Genomic DNA, 21701 nt, shown 5'->3' with positions numbered 1-21701 from the left:
ATGAAACGGGAACATTTACTTGTTCCGTGAAAGCAATGCAATCTAAACAAGTGAAGCTTGAGGCCAAGACACTAAATAGAATGTATACGTTACTATTTATCGTACTATATTAAAACGTGGTGCATATTTGTCTTGAATTATAAACATAAAAATAACATTCACGATGAAGATAATTTACATTAAACAGAATATATGCAAGAGAGGCCAATAGCCTCAAAGTCTTATTAAGATGAAGATAAACCTATAATTAAAATATAAAAAAATATAAAAATAAAACTGAACCTTTTATGCAGGCTTTCCATATATTGTAAACACCTTTTTTTCGAATTCATAAAAACATTTCCGGACAAAAGCTTCAGTTTATAAAGGAAAAGTGCATGAAACTTGAAAATCAATAATGAATGCATTATTTAATTCTTAGGAGAGTGTTTATTTTCCTCAAATATTAAACTATTCCTTTAAAGGAATATCAAATGATAACATATTTGTTATATGATAACTTTTTTCCATGTTTTGCATTTTTAACATTACTTTTTAGATGCTAAGAATATGTTTCAGTCCATTCCAAACACCTGAATCAAAATCGCCATGCCTTTACAGTAATTAAGTCTAGCTGTGGTTCAACTTCACCTGTGCACAGCGGGACAGTATGTGTACTCAACATTGGAGGAAATGTCAACACAAGATTAACTTTTACATCGTGGATACTTCTATACCCATACACATGCCAAAAAAGTGTTAACATAATCAGGTGGTTTTTATTATTTCCCATCGTTTTCAACATTTCCCAGCACTTGAGCAGCTCTTATTGCACGTGAAGATGACTGGAACTGCAAATAAGAGAGGGGACATCAGAAAAAGAGGAAACATCAGATCAATGCAGTAAAAAATAAAGAGAAGCAGAGTCCTGCGGTCTTAGAAAAGGCACATTTTTAGTTCCACACACATTCAAGTGAGATGTCGTATTGTGGTTGTACTTTCATTCTGAACAGAAACTTGGGTTTCATTGAATTAAGAGGATTTGAGCCCGAAAGGTTTTGGGAAAAGCAGCATTAGGGAATTCACTGATGAGCACTTCAAGGTGCTGTGCTTCTGACTTGAATCAAATGAGTGGAAATGGTGAGCAATAGCTGCAATGTGTGTCATATGACTTTGTTGCTTTACAGATGACCAACAGGTGACTGATGATGTGCTACCTGCTGACAGCATAGGCAGAATATAACATTTAAAATATTTATCAGTGTTCATTTGATTCATAAAATGTACCTCAACTTGAGATGGTTCACAAGTACCTTTGATGAATTAGCTTCTCAATCTACCCTCATGCAAACACTAAGCAGCACAAGGATTTCTGTTGTCCTATGTGCCACTGTGTAAAGAAATCCCACGTAATGTGTTATAATGTATCACACCTTGTAAAGTTATGATTCATACTACTTCAAAGAGTGTTTAACAACTTAAAAACAGACATTTGAGGAGCTACTTTTCTAATTTAGAGTTTTATATTTTATTTTTCTGTGTTTCTTGGTCCCTGGTCTGGTAAATTAATGTGTTATTAGGTGCAATACCTATGATAGGTAACATTGAGTGTAATTTATTTATGCGATAATAGGGGGTTTTTGAAGGCTGAGGGGATCTTCTAATTTTTTTTATAATTCAAACAAACTGTAGTATCTATTTAGACTCAGTGTGATGATGTCCACTGCACTTGTGGGAATTGGGCAACTTTTATTAACCTTAGGGGAGTTAGAATGAACATTTTAAGGAGGTTTTATAATTCTGATTCCAGTATTTTTTATTAAGCCAGCAAAATAAAATAAAAGATTGAGTCTTTCCAAGCCAGAGTTTTAATTCTCCCAATCTAGATAGCTCTCACTTGCATTCATTTTAGGATGTTGCACTCTTAAATCCAGTATTTCTAAAACAAATGATAGTGTCAGTTATGCATAGCCAAAATGAACAGGACTTTCTCCTGCACGATGACCAATAGAGGAAGCTCTCTGAAATATGACAAAAGAGAACATTTTAGTCAAAGGAGCGATGTCAGCCAAACTTAGAGCTCAAGCTATGCTAAAGGCATGAATTGGCTGGCAGGTGTGCCTGATGCAACTTCCCTTCAGTAAAGTGGTTCTTAAGAAAATAGCACATCTACACAAAATAACAGACAAATGAAAAAGTCAATTTCCCAAAGGCTCACATATTTATACCTATCATTCACACTGTTTGTTGGAATCTGCGGCTCTGTGCATGTGTTTGTAATGGAGGGAGAGTATTTGCAGACAGGAAGTGTTTCTGACTGGCTGTGAGCTGCAGCAGTGCCTCGTTGCCATTGGTTTGGGCCGGTGGTGCTGTCTCTGACTCATTTCCCGCGGGAGGGAAGGAAACCCTCTAGTCAGCTCTGCAGACAGCCTCCCCCTCAGATAAATTATGCATCTCACAATGTGAGTGTGTGTGTGTGTGTGTGTGTGTGTGTGTGTGTGTGTGTGTACAGGGGGGGGGGGGTGGAGGTGGGGGGGGGGGCTGACCCTTGATGAGCACTGTGCATAGCATGTGTGTATGTGTTGTATCTGCTTTCTAGTCCCACCACTTCTCAGTGCTGTATACTAGTGTATTCTGAGCTGCTTTTACAGTGAGAGCAAGAGTGCGGGGGTAGGTTTCTCATTCAACCTTTTTGAAGCGTAAATGATGTGATTAAGGTCACAGGATCTGGGTGGATGAGCGTTGAAATCAAATGCATAAAATACTGTTATTAGACGAGACAAGCTCAGAGTGGTTAAATCTGCCGAGAAAATGATAGGAAGGTCAATTTACATTGACTGTGTGTCTGCATCAGGCTCACATACTGTTTCTCTTATTTTAACCTCCACGATGCAACATGTTGAGAGAAAACTGTCGTAATTGTATGTTAAAGTGTCCTTCTGTAGCAAAGTTATGCAGGTCAGACAAATTTGAGACTGGTTAAACTATCATAGCTTTGTATATTTTTAAATTATTCAAAATTATTTGGATAACTCCCCTGGGACACCTTACTTAGCTTCAGATGCATACAAGTGATGATTGAAAAGTCTTATTATCACACGATATATTGATTTCAGACATGTTCTAATCAGAATAAAATTATTTTTACAAATGCACATAAAATATGTTTGCCAGTGTCTCAAGTTTGTATTCAGATTTTCACTATCGTAACAATGTAACTACTGTACATACACACAAAAAGTGGCAGAAATTATAAGTCAAAGCGTTTCCTGTGTCCCGCAGAGCTGAGTTCCACCCTGATGGAGAAGATGCAGGCCCAGGAGATAATGAGCGGCCTGAGGATACCAGAGATAGCCGAGCTGGGACAGTTCTTCAGCTCCCTGCCGACCTCTACACTGGTGGGCATCGGCGCTTTGACCGCCGTGCTTGCCTACTGGTTGGCTACCAGACCCCGCCCCCTCAAGGCCCCCTGCAGCCTGCAGCACCAGTCTGAGGAGGTGCCGGTAAGATGGAGCACAAATGTATTCATAGATGCATGCATAAGTAAGTATATTAGGGTCATATGCACAAACGCTGACGACATGCATGAAAGGTTTCACAATCTGCACGCCAAGTGGATCATGCACCTCACTTCTTGTTCTCTTACTGGCCTATTAATTTTTGCTCTCACAAAACAATGTTCAAGTTGTGGAGGATGACAATTTCACATCAGTTTTGATCAGCAGGTGACATGCTAGTGGTTATTCTACAAATTGTAGACACACACACACACAAACACAAACACACACACCGACTTTTTGTGTGTTTCTGATGCCCCATATTTTCTCAGGTGTGGCTGGCAGCATGTATTTTAAATGTTAATCTCCTTTGAAATGTTTTTAGTGACTATAAGGAGTCTCTTTCTTGGTAACCTGTGTGTGTGTGTGTGTGTGTGTGTGTGTGTGTGTGTGTGTGTGTGTGTGTGTGTGTGTGTGTGTGTGTGTGTGTGTGTGTGTGTGTGTGTGTGTGTGTGTGTGTGTGTGTGTGTGTGTGTGTGTGTGTGTGTGTCTGACAAGAACACATATGCACACAAACGAAAACACACTCATGAGACACAGGACATTATATGGAGCAACTTTGTGTGCTCCAAGTTGTGAGGTGATAAAGAGATCATTTTTCTTTGTCTCTCTCTTCCTTTTTCTGTGTACGGCAGCATGAAAATGGAGGTCGCAGGTCCATGATGGGCGACAGCTCCAAGCTGCTTACTCATTACCATGATGACGCCAGGACCATGTATGAAGTCTTCCAGAGAGGCCTCCACATATCTGGTGTGTAGGATGTGAGGGGGGAAATAAGCACTCAACAGTGTTCACTCACACACACACACACACACACACACACACACACACACACACACACACACACACACACACACACACACACACACACACACACACACACACACACACACACACACACACACATGTACACACACACAAAATGACCGTACAGAACATATGTGCTTGTACACATTGTGATAAAACCTACAGTCATGTCTCTGATGCTGGAGGTAAAATGTATCATCTGGTTGCCAAGGAGATGGCCATTGTTGCTAAGGGTGACAGCGTCAGGGCTCACAACCAGGGAGTATAAAGTTACCAAGTGACTGACTCCCAGGGCTGTTCTTTCCTATTTGAGAGGTTTCAAGGTTTCAAGGTTTTATTGGTCATATGCACAGCATATACAACGTATATGTTGGCAATGAAAGTCTTATATCCCATGCTCCTCCAACAACTCAACATACATGATGCAAATAAGATAAATAAAATAGTGCAAAAAGAGAGAAGAATATTTACAATAACAACAATAAAGACTTAAGGATGTAAAATATATACATATGTGGAATACATTGAAGTTATTTAAATGCACTGTACAGTAATGTAAATACTTTACACTGTGGAATGAGGAGGTATGGACAGATGCATATATTATGTATAAACAGATGTATATGGCAGATATGTATAATATATATGTGTGTGTGTACTATAAACAGATGTGAGTAGACAGAGAGTGTAAAATAGTGGCAGAAAACAGTAAATGATGATTTACTTAAGCTGGAGTTCATCCAAGAAGTATAGGTAAAGCATTTGCTTACAGAATCTGTCACTACAAATTAAGCTTTACATTCTGATACTGTTTTATTGTTCTGTTTTTGGTCTCTCCAACTCCTAAAATTCTCCACTGAGTTCACAAGCTATTTTTTAAAGCATGACTGTCAGTACAGGACTGTACAGTGCCCTAATAAAGGTTTTTTTTCAGAAAACTACACCATGAGAGCAGTGAAAGTTAACCAAAACAGTACAGTTTGGGAAAACAGCCAAAAATAGATTGAAACTCAAATGAAGCCCTATAAAGCCATTAGAAGCTGCAGATTTCGTTAATTATCTATAACATAGTTCACTTACAGGCGGACCGCGGTCCGGGTCCGGACCCTGACGCCTACCTATAGCCTACGGACCTGGACCTATAATCAATACATTGAAAAGGGATTTTCATTTTGACGTCGCAATTCCATTTTAACTGGCGCCGACAGGGGGCGAAAGAGACGAGAGACAAGTTAGCGGGAGACAGAGAGAAGGTGGAGAGAAGAGTGAGGGGAGGAACGAGTTAGCGGGAGATAGAGAGAGAAGGCGGAGAGAAGAGTGAGGGGAGAGACGAGTTAGCGGGAGACAGAGAGAAGAGTGAGGGGAGAGACGAGTTAGCGGGACACAGATAGAAGAGTGAGGAGAGAGACAAGTTAGCTGGAGACCGAGAGAGAAGGCGGTGAGGGGAGCACAAATGAGCACCTTCACATGTGTATGAGAATGGCCCTGACACCATTTCAGCCCCAATTTAAAATCCTGGTCGGACAGGCTAGAGCTCAGTCCTCTCACTGAACAAAAGACAGTCAGTGAGGGAGTGGAATATAAAACGGACAGAAAGACAAACCTTAAAACTGTTTTTGAAAAAAACCCTGAAACTGTTAAGTCAAGGTGTGAAACGTTAACAAAGAAAAAGGGAAACATTAAACATATGTACAGTATTATACTGTATATCTGTATAGTTCAAGTGACAATAAATATTGTTGTTTTTAAATTGTACTTTGTTTGTTTGATGAGACAGTCAGTTGTTGATTCGATGCAGACGTTGATACAGCTACTAGGTCACAGCTAATGTATATCACACTCATTCATAACGCAGGATACACATTTTGATGTTCCGGACCTTTGCTCGAGGAAATTCTCTCTAACTGGATCTCATTGCATTTTAGTTGAATAACCCTGATCTATAGGTAATCCATACAAGGGACCCTTTTCACATTGTCAATTGATACATTGCTATAGCCACTTTCTGCTTTAGGCTACATTGTTGGTCTTCATGACCTCAGGATTAATCATAATTCCCTTTCAGCCTAAGGACTCACTAGGGAGGGAATACTCACACATAAGTGTATTGCTTTGTTTGTGAAATAATGAGTAACCATCATATAATACTTGTAATTGTGACCCCCCTCTGATGTTTCATTGTGTGTTTAACAGGGGATGGACCTTGCTTAGGCTCGCGGCTTCCGAACCAGCCTTACAAATGGATATCCTACAAAGAGGTTAGTGCAATTCCAAACAATGACAGCTGCAATGAGGAGTGAGGTCAATTTTAAAAAGAGATGTCATATTGTGTGTGCAGTCATAATGTCTTTCTATACAATCCTATCCATCATCATCAGCTTGGTAATGACATTTGATGAGCTATAATCCGCCCATTTAAGTAACTATGTAATCTGACACTTGGTGTAGTTTGCAACCTGTGCAGCACAGAGGCTTTGTTGCACAAAATCTGCCTAGCAACTAAGCATAGCGCCACCATGATGGTCAAATGAAGAACTGCAGTCTGCGCCAACCACCCTTAATACATGTTATGGTGTGGGTTCACAGGAGGTCAATTATTAGAAAAAATTCAAACCTGTCGGTTTATCAGATTATTAACCTGATCCACTGGCTTCAGAATACTATCATAAAACATTGCCTTCTTACTGAAAATAGAAAGAAGCAAATACTGACAAATAAAAGGCTGGGATAGTGAATGTCATAAATGTAGAAGTAGTATTAGTGGGAATTAAGAAATGGTTGAAGGGAATTTTCATTTTGACAAGTGATGTAGAAATCCTCACAGTAAACAATTCCAAAGGCAATATGAGAAGTAGACTAAGTTACACAACCATTTCGTTGACATAACATGACTGAACAAGGTAGTAGTGAGTGGAAGTTGTAGTTATGTTCATTCATTACATTATAATTTCCAGAAAAGTCAGACCAGTCTGGAAAGAATGATGCAAGACTTCCTTGGCGTTTCGCATATTCTTGTTTTACATCTTCATTTGTTGCCCTAGCACAGTAACATACATCCTGTCTTTCACAATAACTGAGGAATAAGATTAGTTCAGAAATAAGATTGTGTTTTTTAGCTGGAGCATGAGAGAAAATAAACCTCATGCTGAGGTGAATACTAACATGATGTATTTCCCTTCAAACAAAAATCATTCATTTGGAAACATGATGACGAAATAGTTCCAAACAAAGCCTAAAGACCAAACGCTAGGGAGAATTCCTGTTTACCAAGAAATTGAAAAGCAGAGGAGGTTATAAGATGAGTTCATGAAGACTAAAAGACCGGCTCAGCATTTGTTTTGTTCCACTTGGTCTAATCAGCTGTCTTCGCTCTTTATAGGTGACGGCCCGCGCTGAGCATCTGGGTTCAGGCCTCCTGCACCAGGGCTGCCAGCCTGACCCAAACCAGTTCATAGGAGTGTTTGCCCAGAACAGGCCAGAGGTAACTCTCAATTTCTGTTTCAATATCTTTCTGTCTCTGTCTCTCTGTCCATTCAATACCTTCTTACAATCTCTCTGCTTCACTGTGTCAATTATTGCGCCATTTTACAGATGGTTTCAATCACCCAGGCCACTGACCCAAACAAACACACACCCAAAAACTCACTGCACACTTGTGTTAGTATCTTCCAAGGAGATCGTTTTTGACAAATGAGTCTTTTTTGTCTTGAAAATGTTTTTAGACTATAATATGTCACATAAATAAGGGAGTGAAAGTTTTAGCTTTGATTTACAAGTCTGATATCTCACAGGTCAATGAACTCTAACCCCTGAATCTGATTTTAGTGGATCATCTCAGAGCTAGCATGTTACACCTACTCCATGGTGGTGGTTCCCCTTTATGACACACTGGGCCCAGACGCCATACGGTTCATCATTAACACGGGTAAGTACACACAAAGACAAACTACTCAAACAAATACTAGCTGGCAGCTATGCTAACACACACACACACACACACACACACACACACACACACACACACACACACACACACACACACACACACACACACACACACACACACACACACACACACACACACACACACACACACACACACACACACACACACACACATACAAAATGGCTGTACAGATCTTTAAGATATATTTTACCCTTGTTAAGTTGTGAGTTTTAAATATCACAAACAGTCTCCTTCTACAGTGTGAATAGATCTTGCATTGCTTGATGTTTATGATGTCAAAAATAAATATAAAGAATGATCTGAATACTGCAATAACAGACATGTCGGGCTGCTGAGTCATTAACCTTACATACATTGCTTATACAGGCCTAGCGTTTGTGCTGAACTGACCACATATTTTCTGAATACCAAATCTACCTCTGTGTTTCTTTGTCTTTTGTTTTTGTTACTTTATTATTTCTTTTTCCGCTGATATTCACACAAGGGTGCATGTGCACTTGTGTGCTTGTTTCATTTCAGCTGACATCTCTACGGTCATCTGTGACAAAGTAGATAAAGCTCAGGTGCTTCTGGAAAATGTCGAGCGTAAGGAGACTCCGGGCCTGCGAAGAATCATCCTGATGGATGAATTTGACTCCACCCTCATTGAACACGGCAAGAGCTGCGGCGTCCACGTGCAGGCCATGCAGGAAGTCGAGGTATGACACGTAGGACCAGCAGAGTATAATGGTACCTTTACTTGACTGATATTTAACTGTTTTAACCTAGCATATTCAGATGCAACTTTCCATCCTGTAGGGTTAATCAGATATTTTTCAAGGTTTCCTGCACTCTAGCTTAACTTAAACACAAACACAATATGTCATTTTTATCTTCAATCTTCAGAAATGGTGTTATAATGTTCATTATGTGCCTTACCAATTTTGTGTCCATCACGTACAAGGCTTCGTACAAGAAATTCTGTGCAAACATTTAATTATAAATTGCACAAACTTAGAGAGACTTTTCATTTTTTCCTACAAACATTAACACATTTAAGTTGTTAAGGATTTAAATAGGTTATAATGTCTTTTCTAGAAAATGGTAGACGTGTTTGTTGATTTGTAAAAAGTTGTACATTTACAGGGACTGTTGCAAAACCCAAGCTACTCATAAACATCAGGGTTAAAATGGAGAAGTTTTTTACCCAGTTTGTAGAGGCTGGGTTTGAGTGTTGCCTATTTTGAATCTGAAATGTAAAGGTGAACCATAATGAAGCAACACTTAATTTTTTTACTTTTTCTCTGGTAAAAATCAAGAGTCTCAACAGAGCATAAGCTGAACAGCCAGTCAAAACAAACTGATGTTGAGATTTGATCAGCATAAGATAAAAAAAGTTGTTTGTCTCTGTATCTCTCGTTCTACAGAATCTGAGCACGGGGGATTTCACATGCACAAAATCAGACAAAACAACTCCTATAAATGACAAAACAATAGACATGGGTTGCTATGCCACTGTGCCTTAATTGGATGCATTATAATAATGCCACTGCTGTTTTAATTCCTGTAACTGTGAGTGCTTCCAGAGCACATCACAACAAACATGCAGGCAAAAGTGGTCAAACAGCTCACAGCAGTCACAAAGACAAGCATAAACGTTTTTTTCTTTTCTTTCTTTACTGGGAACACATCACAAAGAGTGAGAGAAGAAAAACATTTTTGCATGCTGAGTTCACAGGAAGCTGTCAGGCACTTGCATACATAACCGTAATTCTTCTGTGTTGAGTAACTTTAAATGAACTGTGCCAGTGTGGTAGACACCCAGCTCGTCTGGTTTACCAGGTGACTTAAAAGAAATGAGGGCACTTGTTTTAAATACTGCTGAACAACAGTGAATTCAGTAAAAGAGGAAAAATGCTTTCACAAGTGCAGACGTTCTCAAAAGTTAACTTTTTGAGCACTTTGCTTCCCGTGAACATTTGGCCGAAAAACGTTTAAGAAATGCCTGGTGACATATTTTTATGTCATGTATGCATAAAAAGTGTCAAATCTGCTCTTAATGTTTATTTTTTTCCTGTTGGTTTTTCTTACAGGCTTTGGGCAGAGAGCACCACAGAAAACCTTTAGTAAGTACAAATGAAAGATTCCACTGTAGAGAAAGATGTGTTGTATGGCATTTTAGAAATTCTACTTGCAAGTCTGGCACTATTTCTTTCTGAATGACAGAAATATCTCAACAACTAATCAATGAAATACCATAATGTCTACATTCATGTTCTCCAGAAGATGAATCGTACTCTGTGTTGAATGCAAATCAGGACTTTGTTTGAATGCTAACATGCTGAATTAAGATTTGTGAACATGTAAGACATTTTAACTTCAACACATTAGCTTGTTAGGATGGTCATTATTATCATTAGCCTTTAGCCCAGAGCAGCGCTGAGCCTAAGTTAAGCCTTACAAAGCCGCTAGCAAGGCCATTAAATATTAGATTGTTTTGGCTTTAGTAAACATAAAACACTTTTCTTTTTGTAAAATCTTAAATTGGTTTACAACACATTCCTTTTTTGGGCCTGTAAAGTTATTATAGCAATAGTTTCAACATTGTCTTATAAATAAATACAGTAGAATACTGTGTTGCTGATACATTTGCGATTATTACCAAAAAATAAAACCATGTAATTGCAATGATACTCTCTGTTTAAACATCAGAAAGAGAGTTACTTTAAATATTGAGTGTGCTATTTGCACAGAGAAGGGGGGCCGAGCAGATGTCGACAGTTTGTGCAAACATACGAACAATTGAACAATGTTTATTCTAAAGGTGGAAGAAGTAGAAGTTCATTTGATGTTAATTTAGATCTAAATGACATGTCTGACCGACACCATTTTGTTTCATCAGCCACCAGCGCCAGATGACCTGTCCATCGTTTGCTTCACCAGTGGAACCACAGGTAATATTTGTGCTAATAACATGCAGTATTTGTGGTTGGGGCTGAGAAATGTACACATTGGTCATTCAGGAACATGCTGTAGATGATGCAGGTAACTGGCTAACAATCCGGATATGTTTTCTCCTGTGATTGTTATTGTAAATATGTGAATGATAGACATTGTACAGCCTGTTAACAGCAGGGCCAATTACTTATGTTCATCTTTAATGAGAAATAAGAAGAGATAGGCAATATTAAAATATAAGAGCACCATGGATGTGATCCATTAAGTATCTGAATGTACAATTTATTTGGAAATCTGTATTTTGTGCTTTTCTGGGGGGTTTTCCTGTTCATACCCATGCAGAAAGATCTCCTACTGCACCATGGAAAGCCAATTAATACAGTATGCCCTAATATAACTAGCCAACATCCACCCCTTTAAAAAGGTTTCCCTTGCCAACATGAATCCAAGCACTGCACCTATTTGTTTACAAAGAGATTATGATCCCTTAACGTCCTGTCAAACAGTAATGAGCTCTTTGACTCATAATCAAATATACTCTTCTGCTTGATGGTTATCTTAAGCTTTTGTAATTTGATCATTTAGGTTTAATTCGGAGTTAACAAACATATCTTCGCACATGAAACTGTAGAGCTGGAAAAGTCAGACTTGTGGACAGGTCATCAATAAAATCTCTGTTGTTGGTTGATGTAAATGAATCTATTTAACATTTTCTGACCCATAATATGCACTTTTTTACTATTAAAAAAAACATTTTAAAAAATCAATCAGTAAGTCATTACTATGACTAAACATTCAGATGCTTAATGCTTTAAAGAATATATATACTGTATTAAGGTTTCAGTCTCTTGTCTTACTAAAAATTCGTAGGGACATTTCTAAAAATAATGTTTTATGTCGCAAAGACCTGTGTAAAATCGAATATATGGTTACTTCTGTTTAATTCAATTTCACATTTACAACTGGGAAGATATCTTATTGTTAAGATCTTGATCAATTTAAGAAAAAAGTGGCATGCATACTCTCTTTGAAGGGGAGATAAGAAGACAAGCATTTACTGTAAATGAATCCAGTTTCGTTGGAGCAGCAAAGTGACCTTTTGCCCACTTTCGATTATATAACTTCCGGATTACGCGGCATGTTGTCTTCATACAGAGGGCGGCACATACTTTTGATTAAGGAAGCAAGAAAGAGATTTGGGAGGTCTCATCCACAACCAACATACATTGGTCACAAAGGCAGGTCATTTTAGGACACGCTGGTGTCAGTTTACAAGTTTAACCAGCTGCAGCTCCAGGCTCATTCTGCGCCATCTGCTGGCTTTCAAAGAGACATGCAGCCACTCCGACGTGGTGCCATTTCTACGACGGAGTATTAGGGCCACATATGAAGAAAAAAAATATTTTTGCCATGACGAGATTAAAGTCGACACGGCGACTTTAAAGTCAACATGTCGACATTAAACTCGAAATGTCGAGATAAAGTTGAAATATTATGTCGACTTTAATCTCGACATGTCGAGAATAATCTCGATTTTATGTCAATTGACACTGAAAACTATTCAGAGAGAAAGCAACCGCTCCACAGGTGCAGTTTGAGTCACGCATGGTTCTTACACTAATCACCACACTGTGGTTCTACGCTAAAACAGCGAGGATGTCTTTATTGTTAAATCCAATTCGGAAGTATAATTTCACCAAATAATCTACACAAGCCATTTCGGATTCAGTGCAGGACCTGTGGGAGCGGTTGCTATGTCTCCCAACTAATTTCAACTATATTCTCGACATTTCGAGTTTTATCTCGACACGTCGAGATTAAAGTCGACATAATATTTCAACTTTATTCTCGATATTTCGAGTTTAATCTCGACATGTTGACTTTAAAGTCGCCGTGTCGACTTTAAAGTCGCCGTGTCGACTTTAATCTCGTCACGGCAAAAATATTTTTTTTTCTTCATATGTGGCCCTAATACTCCGTCGTACATTTCCGCACATGACTCTCCATTTCTTGAGAATTCCCTTCATCTGTGTTGCAACATCTAGTCAGCTCTTGGCCTGTAACCATCGTCTTTCAAAGCTGCAGGAATCAGACGAAGAGTCTGGAAAGAGGAACACTTTTCTTATTGCTTCATACACACCAGTTTGCGTTGAAGGGACTAAGCATTGCAATGATATTACATTACCCTGGAACAAAATTTACAATTTTAGTTCTCTGTTTCTGGAATTGCCCAAAACTTAAAAATGTCATATGATTCAGGGTGTTTTTTTTTGGTTTGTTTAATGTGGAAAGAGAGGTTTATAGTAGTTCCATAATAGATTTCTAATTTTACACTTCAAAACACATTCTGGGAATTTAAGAAATGTACCTATTTGAACCTGCATTGATATATTTTAAGGAAAATTAATGGATATAGATACAATCATTTTCCCAAATATTGTTTGATCAGTAATTTATTTTTTAATTTAAAGTGAATTCTATTTTTAAATTCGTCAAAAACGACACTTCAGTGTACAAATCACACGGGCTGTTTTTCATCAGGGTAAGTTTTAAAGTGGGCAATTAAGAAAATAATTAAAGATTGCAAAACCTTTTGAAGTTATCTCCTGCTCTCTTTTTAATCTATTTAATTATATTATATATTTATCTTCCGCTACCCCATGGTCAGTGAGTTAGTAGCTCTCAGTATGTCTTACCCTTAAGTATCCCACCTGATTGTACACTTCTACAAATATATCCAGGTGAAATTTTGGGAAGCACAGCTTTGTATTTCCATGTCTGATTTGTTGGATGACTCTGTGATCCTGGGGTAGGTGGGGGGGAATTTCATTCATTAATGTTGGTGTGTGTCTGTGTTTTCTGATTGCTTTCACAGGAAACCCAAAAGGAGTCATGCTCACCCATGGGAACGTGGTGGCAGATTTCTCAGGCTTCCTCAAAGTAACAGACGTGAGTGACCATGTCTTCTTTTGTCCCTTTTCTCTGAAATCTTGTAAAACCATCCCCTTTACAAAATGTAAATTTACAATACAATCCATAGTATTTAATGTTAATGTTTGCTTGGGTATGTATCAGTAGGGTTTTACTGTATGTGTATTTTAGGTATCTTAATGGTTTCCTTCTTTTTGTGTCCTGCAGAAAGTAATTTGTCCCAACCAAGATGATTGCCTCATTTCCTTCCTTCCACTGGCTCACATGTTCGAGAGGCTCATTGAGGTAAATAAGCTCCAACCAGATCTTTTTCAGTTATGTGTCAGGATGTCAGGAGGCAGAGGAAGGATCTGTGTAGGCTTGTAGGTTGGCGTTAATTTGGGATAGTTTAGTGTGTGGGAGGCAGGAAGTGATGAAGGCTGGGGTTGTGTTTTCCCTTTCCCTCCCCTCTTCTTAGGTTTCGTTATCCTTCTCTTAGGATGAATGCCATTTCTTGCTAATACAGTCACTGGGGAGCATGTTGCATCAAGTACGAAAGCACACACACACACACACACACACACACACACACACACACACACACACACACACACACACACACACACACACACACACACACACACACACACACACACACACACGCACACACACCTAAACCAGGTTATTGACAAGGCAATTCAACGTGTTTTCCAAAAACATTAAAAGCATTCAGACCTAGTAAAAGTCTTTTATGTCTTTTATTTTTATTTTGTAAAGCACTTCCGTGTGTTTAAAGGTGCTATATAAATAAACTTGCCTAGTGTAAAAGAAAAGAAGAAACATATTAAAATATATTTAAAAAACAATAAAGCCAAGAGAATAAAAATTAAAACAAGAACAAAGAGTAAATAATATAAGATAGATTTAAAAAATAAATAAAATATAAGACAGATATCAGATAACATAATTGGCATATTTAAGGGAATCTTTTTTTTATAGGATCATTTGAACTGACTTGACCCACAGTAACGAGAGCATGCAGCTATAGCCAGAAATTCACAAACAGCGTACTGTTTAACTGTGGAAAAACCACTAAATGTTTGCGTTTGACTCAAAAAGTGCCTAAAAGTTTAAAGTTACTCCATTTATCACTGCTGCCAAAGAATAACTTTTCCCTGTCTGAAGCATTTTTGCCATTTACCAATTACTGAAAACAGGGTAGCCTTTTACAACTTAGAAATTATTAACTGATACACTGAATTTGTTTTCTGAAACCACAACATTTACAACTGCATTTTAAAACTAAGCAATTGCAAAGGAATTTCAGAATGCCAAATTTCTCATTTGTGGTTGGACAATTGTTCCTCTGGGATACACAGTAACACACACATTTGCAGCGTGATGTCACCATCAAAGAGAGAAACAATCAGTGAAGGTTACTTCAGATTATTTAAGGGTCCTTTTGTTTTTTCGTCTGATAGTCATCTGTCAAAGGAAGGCTCATAATGGCAACAGCAAAACTCACTCACATGAAAGCACACAGGGAACACCAGAGCTGCTGCAACCCTACTGTGCAGCCATTATGGCTCTTCCTGTTTTGTTTTGTTTTTCTTATCATCATACTCAGATGCATTGGTAGTTGCGTAGAGCATGTGTCACAAAAAAAGGAAAGCTTGTTCGTCAGTGATGAGGATTTCACGAACAGACCTGGATATACGGACTAAAATGTTTCGCCTTTAGCAAAACTGGAAGGTATTTAGCTTCAGTTTTTCCTCCACTGCGATGTTTTAATTTCCCAGCAGATGTTTCCATTTCAATTTGGGCCAACATTAACAGTAATTGGAACACTTACCCTACAGACCTTAGACAGATTTGCTTTAAGATACATTTGTTTTACTGAGAATCTGAGGCAAAAATCTGTAAAGTCTTTGGGATTGTGATCAGCAAGAAATCAAGCAATAAACAATTTAAAGAATTGTGGGTTTCTTTAAATGAGTCCTGTCAAAACTTTTAAAAACTCTGTTAATCGAAGGTTATCGTAAGTGGATCATCAAGTATATTTACATACAGTATTTGTGTCGTTGTCATGCGGTTGTCATGTGCCATGTATGTCTCACACATCAAAGCAGGTTGCATCAGGTTGAACCGGCCTGGTTTGTTTGCCTTGGATCAGTTTTCAGCGGCATGAGACTCAGACACAGGAAACCACCTAAGTTCCCCAGATAGCAGCGCATCAGATCACACAAACTCTATATTCTCACACACACACAAATAATCACATGCATACATCCATGTCTGATACCGGTGATGTTGCAAGGCAAAGCAGAGGGGAGACCTTCCGCTTTGCTGTGTCCTCAGATGGCCTGAGAAACAGGAACATTGTCGAGTATGGTGCATTTTTGCGTGCAGACGCTTCACAACAAAAGGACTTGTGCTGAGTTAGTCTTTATTCTGAGGAAGTGACACAGTCTGCATATGATCTGTGAAAGGTTTTGTGGTGTTGTGTGTGGGAACCACTTTCAAAATCAGGCCTATTAAACATAGATTTTTTTGGGGAATATATGTTGTACTCTCTTTTGTCAGGTCGTCCCCTCAGCAGTTGCAACAAAATGTGAAAAATCAACATCAGTTTATTTGGTTGTTTGATTTGTTGGTTGTAGATTTAAGTAAAGTAGCACCACTGATATCACCCTCCCCTGGGTCTATGATATTGAGATAGAAAGGAGTTAAAGTAGGCATGCCTTTCACTCATGAAACTGCATAATGTGTCACTTACGCTGCAATTAACTTGAGTTTATCCTGTGTGAGCTGCTATTTCCTCTTAGTGTTTTGTTGCAAAACAAGCAGTAAGTTCAACTCAGCTCTTTTCAGTTGTCTTCAGAAACCAAAGAAATTAGTTGTCCACCAGTCACTCTGCTCAAACATTGAGCTAATTTCTGAGAAGCTAACATCATACATAGAAAGCAGTGGTGGAAAGTTACTATGTACAGTACTTTAGTAAATTTGGGGCATTTTTGTACTTTACTAGCATTTTTATTTTATGCTTAATTCTCCTCACGCTCAGTTGGAAATAGGAAAATGCTATGTGTCAGCATAAAACAAATTGGTACTGTGACATTGACTACGTACACTATTAAGTTGTCGAAACATCTTAAGCAAGGTTCCTTTAGAAGGTAACAGTGATTTGTTTTTATTTTTACAAACATAAAAATAGTTTTCTCTTAACTCTCTTTATTTTGACCCTAAGGCCCTTTGAATTGTTCTTAAGAAAAGTGTTATATAAGCATGGGTCACTTCCATAAGATTTTATCAGAGTCTTATGTTGAATTTAAAATGATTTAACAGCTCTCAGTGTTAGAATTTGACTGGAAAAGATATGTGACAGCTAGCGTTAAGCACACTATTTGTGTGTCTGTTTCTGTAGTCTGTGGTGTACTGCCATGGAGGACGGATTGGCTTCTATCAAGGCGACATCCGTCTCCTGCCAGATGACATGAAGGCCCTGCGGCCGACCATTTTCCCTGTGGTGCCTCGACTGCTGAACCGCATGTACGACAAGGTGAGATGTTTGGAAAAGAAAAGGTTATTTAAAGAACTGTTGTTTTCTTCTTCTGCTAGCGATAAGAAATGTAGCTTTTCTTAGATAATTGTTGATTCTTTCAAAAAAAAAATCTATCAAAAAAACGAATGAAATGGGTTATCAGTAACTGATAACATCATGTTGAGATAACTTTTATTCATTAATGTTGTGATTTAGACACAAACGAAGTGTTTCTTTTCAAACATGACAAATGCATTCTCCTAAAATGTATGTTGTGTAATACAAAACTTTACATTTTAAGAGAGAGATGTTATGGAGAATGATGTCAGCAAATTAAACAGAGCAGAGTTTCGCTATTTCACTTGATGATGGGTTGACCTTATTTCTGGTAATGTTGGGTAATTTTACATGAACACATGATGTTAATAGCAGTAACCAGAAGGACTTGTCGCCAACCATGTAAAAAATAATTTTGTCTTCGTCTCCTGTGCAGATTTTCAGCCAGGCTAACACCCCATTGAAGCGCTGGCTGCTCAACTTTGCTGCCAAAAGAAAAGGTGCTGAAGTCAGCAGTGGGATCATTCGCAGTGACAGCTTCTGGGATAAAATCTTCTTCAGTAAAATTCAGGTAGTGTTTCCTCTAGCTGAGTATATGTGCCACTATGAATATCTGTTACACAACATGGCCCAACCTGCAACATCAGTCACATACTGTATTCACTCCTCTATGCCTAGAGCATTTTGGAAACATACTACTGGAATATTTTTGGAAGTTAACAACTATGAAGGTTTCTGGGCGTTTACCTTCATTAAAATAAAGCAAGGCGAAATGCCAAGATCAAACTACTTGTTCTAAAACATGTGCGTGATTGACTTCACCCTTTGTCAACACTGTGTGCATTTTTGAGATGGGTAGGAAGGGCCAACTTTGAATGCAGTGTTAACAAACTGCAACCAACAAATCCTGCTCATTGTGCGTTTGATAATATTTTAAGGAAAAATAGAAAATACAGACCCCTCTGTATTGATTATGTTATCCTCTCTGTACAGGCCAGCCTTGGAGGAAGACTGAGGATGATCATAACAGGAGCCGCTCCTACCTCACCATGTGTCCTGGGGTTCCTCAGAGCTGCACTGGGATGCCAGGTCTGACAAGCAAACACACAAACAGGCACTAACCATAACAACAACATGGCTAGCCCTACTCTCACACTTACTGAAACATAGTTGCAGTATTTTCCTCATTTTAAAGGCTGCATTAAAGTAGAGTGCTGTCATTTTCGCTTACTAGACAGTTATTTTATTTGCCTTTACCCAAATACCCATTACGTGCACATAACTAAGGATAATTCCTCAACAAACACAGCACCAATAGTCAACTCTACAGTATTTTCGCAACATCAATGTTTAGGTTATGATCAGAAATGTTGTGATCATGAAAAAAAATCCATATTGCCCAGCCCTATGTGCAGTACAGTGCACATGCACACAAATAAATACAGTGAGTGACCTCACAGCCTTCCAACAGCTCTTGAAACATCGTGTGTGTGTGTGTGTGTGTGTGTGTGTGTGTGTGTGTGTGTGTGTGTGTGTGTGTGTGTGTGTGTGTGTGTGTGTGTGTGTGTGTGTGTGTGTGTATAGGTGTATGAGGCATACGGCCAGACAGAGTGCACAGCTGGCTGCACCTTCACCACACCTGGAGACTGGACCCAAGGTGAGTGCCGCTTTTATGTAACTGCCCTAGAAAACGCAGACATTTTTTATCTCTGCCAGACTCATTGAACTTGTTTACTTGACTAAAGGCTTGGCTCAGGGGTCCAAAAGTGACATGGTTGTGTAATGATTTTAAGAAATAAACAATACCCATCCTGTGATAGTGTTTAATTTACATCACCCTGCCATTAAACATGAGGTGAACTGTTGCTCCCTGAATCTGCTTGATAAGAAATGGAGGCGTCACAGCTGATCAGATAATATCGTACTCATACTATGAAACCTTATCAGCCCTGCCCCCAGTTTATAAATCACACCCAGTAGAAAAAAGGGGGCCAAAGTCTTTACAGTACATCAAATGAATAAAAAAAGAGAAGCCAAGGCTGGGTAAGACCCATAAGAAAGATCTTTTAGGCAACGTTATGACACATGAATGCTTAGCTATTTGCCAATATCAACAAGCCTGTATGAAAAGAAGCTGCCAAAACTGCCAGTTTACCCTCTAGTGTGCTTTGTGTGGAACATCTAGGCATTGATGGTAATTTTTCCAAGTGAATGAGTTCATTTGTATTAATTTGCTGTCTGAACAAGTTATCGATAAAACATTTTAGCTAGAGCTAAACCAAAATGAACCAGTGCATTGCCATATGTCTTACCCCATCTTTATATATTTATTAAAACCATATTTTATACCATGAAATTTCTTTTGGCTGAAGTACAAAAAAACCTACCATCTTACCTTAAAACCAAACCAGGGCAGTAGAAGACAGACGTGTGCCTCAGCCTGCTGGGTGGCTTGCAGCACTAGCAGTCATTTAGAAATAACTTAGTCTAGCAGCTCCCCCTGCTGCTCAGTTCAGATATTCCATAAGGCATTTGCATGTGCATAGAAATGTATATTTTTTAAAATCCCTTTTGGTTTCAAATTATCTTATGAATTACCTATTTATTTTCATCAAACTTATCACTATTGTTGGTCTGTTAATTATTGTCTTCATAAAATTAATTTCATTCATTCCAATAGTGGAAGGGGTAAGGGTTTATCCGACAGTCCAAGAGGACACAAATAATGAAAATAAAAAAGAAAAACCCTCAAATAAACATTTTATGAGTTTTCAATTATTTTTGCTTGTTCTGACCCCGTGAATTATAGGTCACGTCGGGGCCCCGCTGCCATGTAACCTCATCAGACTGCTGGATGTTCCTGAGAAGAACTACTTTGCCTCAAAGGGAGAGGGAGAGGTAAGTTACATGTTCTTGAAATATGTTATAACTTTATAAAAAAAAGAAGTATTTTTCCTTAAACTGCCAAGGTAAAACAAAAGGCCCAGATAAGTAGTTACATTTTTTTTATAAAACATTACTAGAGCGTGTATTGTTTATCTCTGAGTTGACATTCAGTGTTCAAAATCCACACAATAGAAGTTTCATACAAAGAAATAAGGTGAATAGGAAGGTATCGACCTTCAAAAACCTGTTGGGGTTTTTACAGGAGATTCAGTTTATATATTTGACCTCTCACCCTGACCCTTTTCCACTTTTCTACCATCTAGGTTTGTGTGAAGGGACCAAACGTGTTTAAGGGCTACCTCAAAGACCCAGAGAGGACGGCCGAGACGCTGGACGCAGACGGCTGGCTTCACACTGGAGACATTGGCAAATGGTTACCCGTATGTATCTCATCTCATTATTTAGACAAAATGTGACAATGACACAGCCTCTGGATAATGAATCGTTTTTACATGAGGAATCCCCAGGTGTTTTCATCCTTTTCATTTATTCATCCTTTCCCCTCCTGCAGAATGGAACTCTGAAGATAATCGACAGGAAGAAACACATCTTCAAGTTGGCGCAGGGAGAGTACATCTCCCCTGAGAAAATTGAGAACATCTACATTAGGAGCGAACCTGTGGCCCAGCTCTATGTCCATGGAGATAGCCTGCAGGTATAATACTTACACACCCATCAGTCGTAACATCCTATTCATTTGACTCCTTAGCTGAATAAAATGTATGGCTCCTGAGAGCCTGCAAGTACATCCTAGCTCTGGTTCTTGTGAGCCATTTTTAAGCCAGAACAAATATAGTACAAAATCATGTATCATGTATTCATTTTTCAGCTCAATTAGTTAATTCATATCCTTTGATTTCTTCCTCTTATGTTTGTGTCTTCTCTTTCCAGTCCTGTTTGGTAGGGATTGTGGTTCCTGACCCTGAAGTCATGCCTGAATGGGCCAAGAAAAAAGGCATATTGGGCACCTATAAGGACCTCTGTAAAAACACGGTAGGTG

At 38.6% G+C, this 21701-nt stretch overlaps 1 protein-coding gene across 2 annotated transcripts in view; it reads left to right on the top strand.

The window, feature by feature from the left end:
• acsl6 (acyl-CoA synthetase long chain family member 6) overlaps positions 1-21701 on the top strand; it is a 31031-nt gene that overhangs the window by 8767 nt on the left and 563 nt on the right. For both annotated transcript variants that reach the window (XM_063895244.1, XM_063895245.1), the window contains exons 3-20: positions 3262-3482; positions 4172-4286; positions 6537-6601; positions 7723-7824; positions 8169-8268; positions 8830-9008; positions 10383-10415; positions 11192-11243; positions 14123-14196; positions 14386-14463; positions 17582-17716; positions 18192-18326; positions 18749-18844; positions 19340-19412; positions 20565-20653; positions 20965-21081; positions 21213-21356; positions 21593-21694. In XM_063895244.1, the coding sequence (XP_063751314.1) occupies positions 3262-3482; positions 4172-4286; positions 6537-6601; positions 7723-7824; positions 8169-8268; positions 8830-9008; positions 10383-10415; positions 11192-11243; positions 14123-14196; positions 14386-14463; positions 17582-17716; positions 18192-18326; positions 18749-18844; positions 19340-19412; positions 20565-20653; positions 20965-21081; positions 21213-21356; positions 21593-21694 (1910 nt within the window). The remainder of the gene's footprint in view (positions 1-3261; positions 3483-4171; positions 4287-6536; positions 6602-7722; positions 7825-8168; positions 8269-8829; positions 9009-10382; positions 10416-11191; positions 11244-14122; positions 14197-14385; positions 14464-17581; positions 17717-18191; positions 18327-18748; positions 18845-19339; positions 19413-20564; positions 20654-20964; positions 21082-21212; positions 21357-21592; positions 21695-21701) is intronic.

Source organism: Eleginops maclovinus, chromosome 11 (genome assembly GCF_036324505.1).
Source record: "Eleginops maclovinus isolate JMC-PN-2008 ecotype Puerto Natales chromosome 11, JC_Emac_rtc_rv5, whole genome shotgun sequence".
Classification (NCBI taxonomy): Eukaryota; Metazoa; Chordata; class Actinopteri; order Perciformes; family Eleginopidae; genus Eleginops; species Eleginops maclovinus.
Note: the sequence above shows the minus strand (reverse complement) of the source record. Positions and strands in the feature narration are given on the sequence as shown.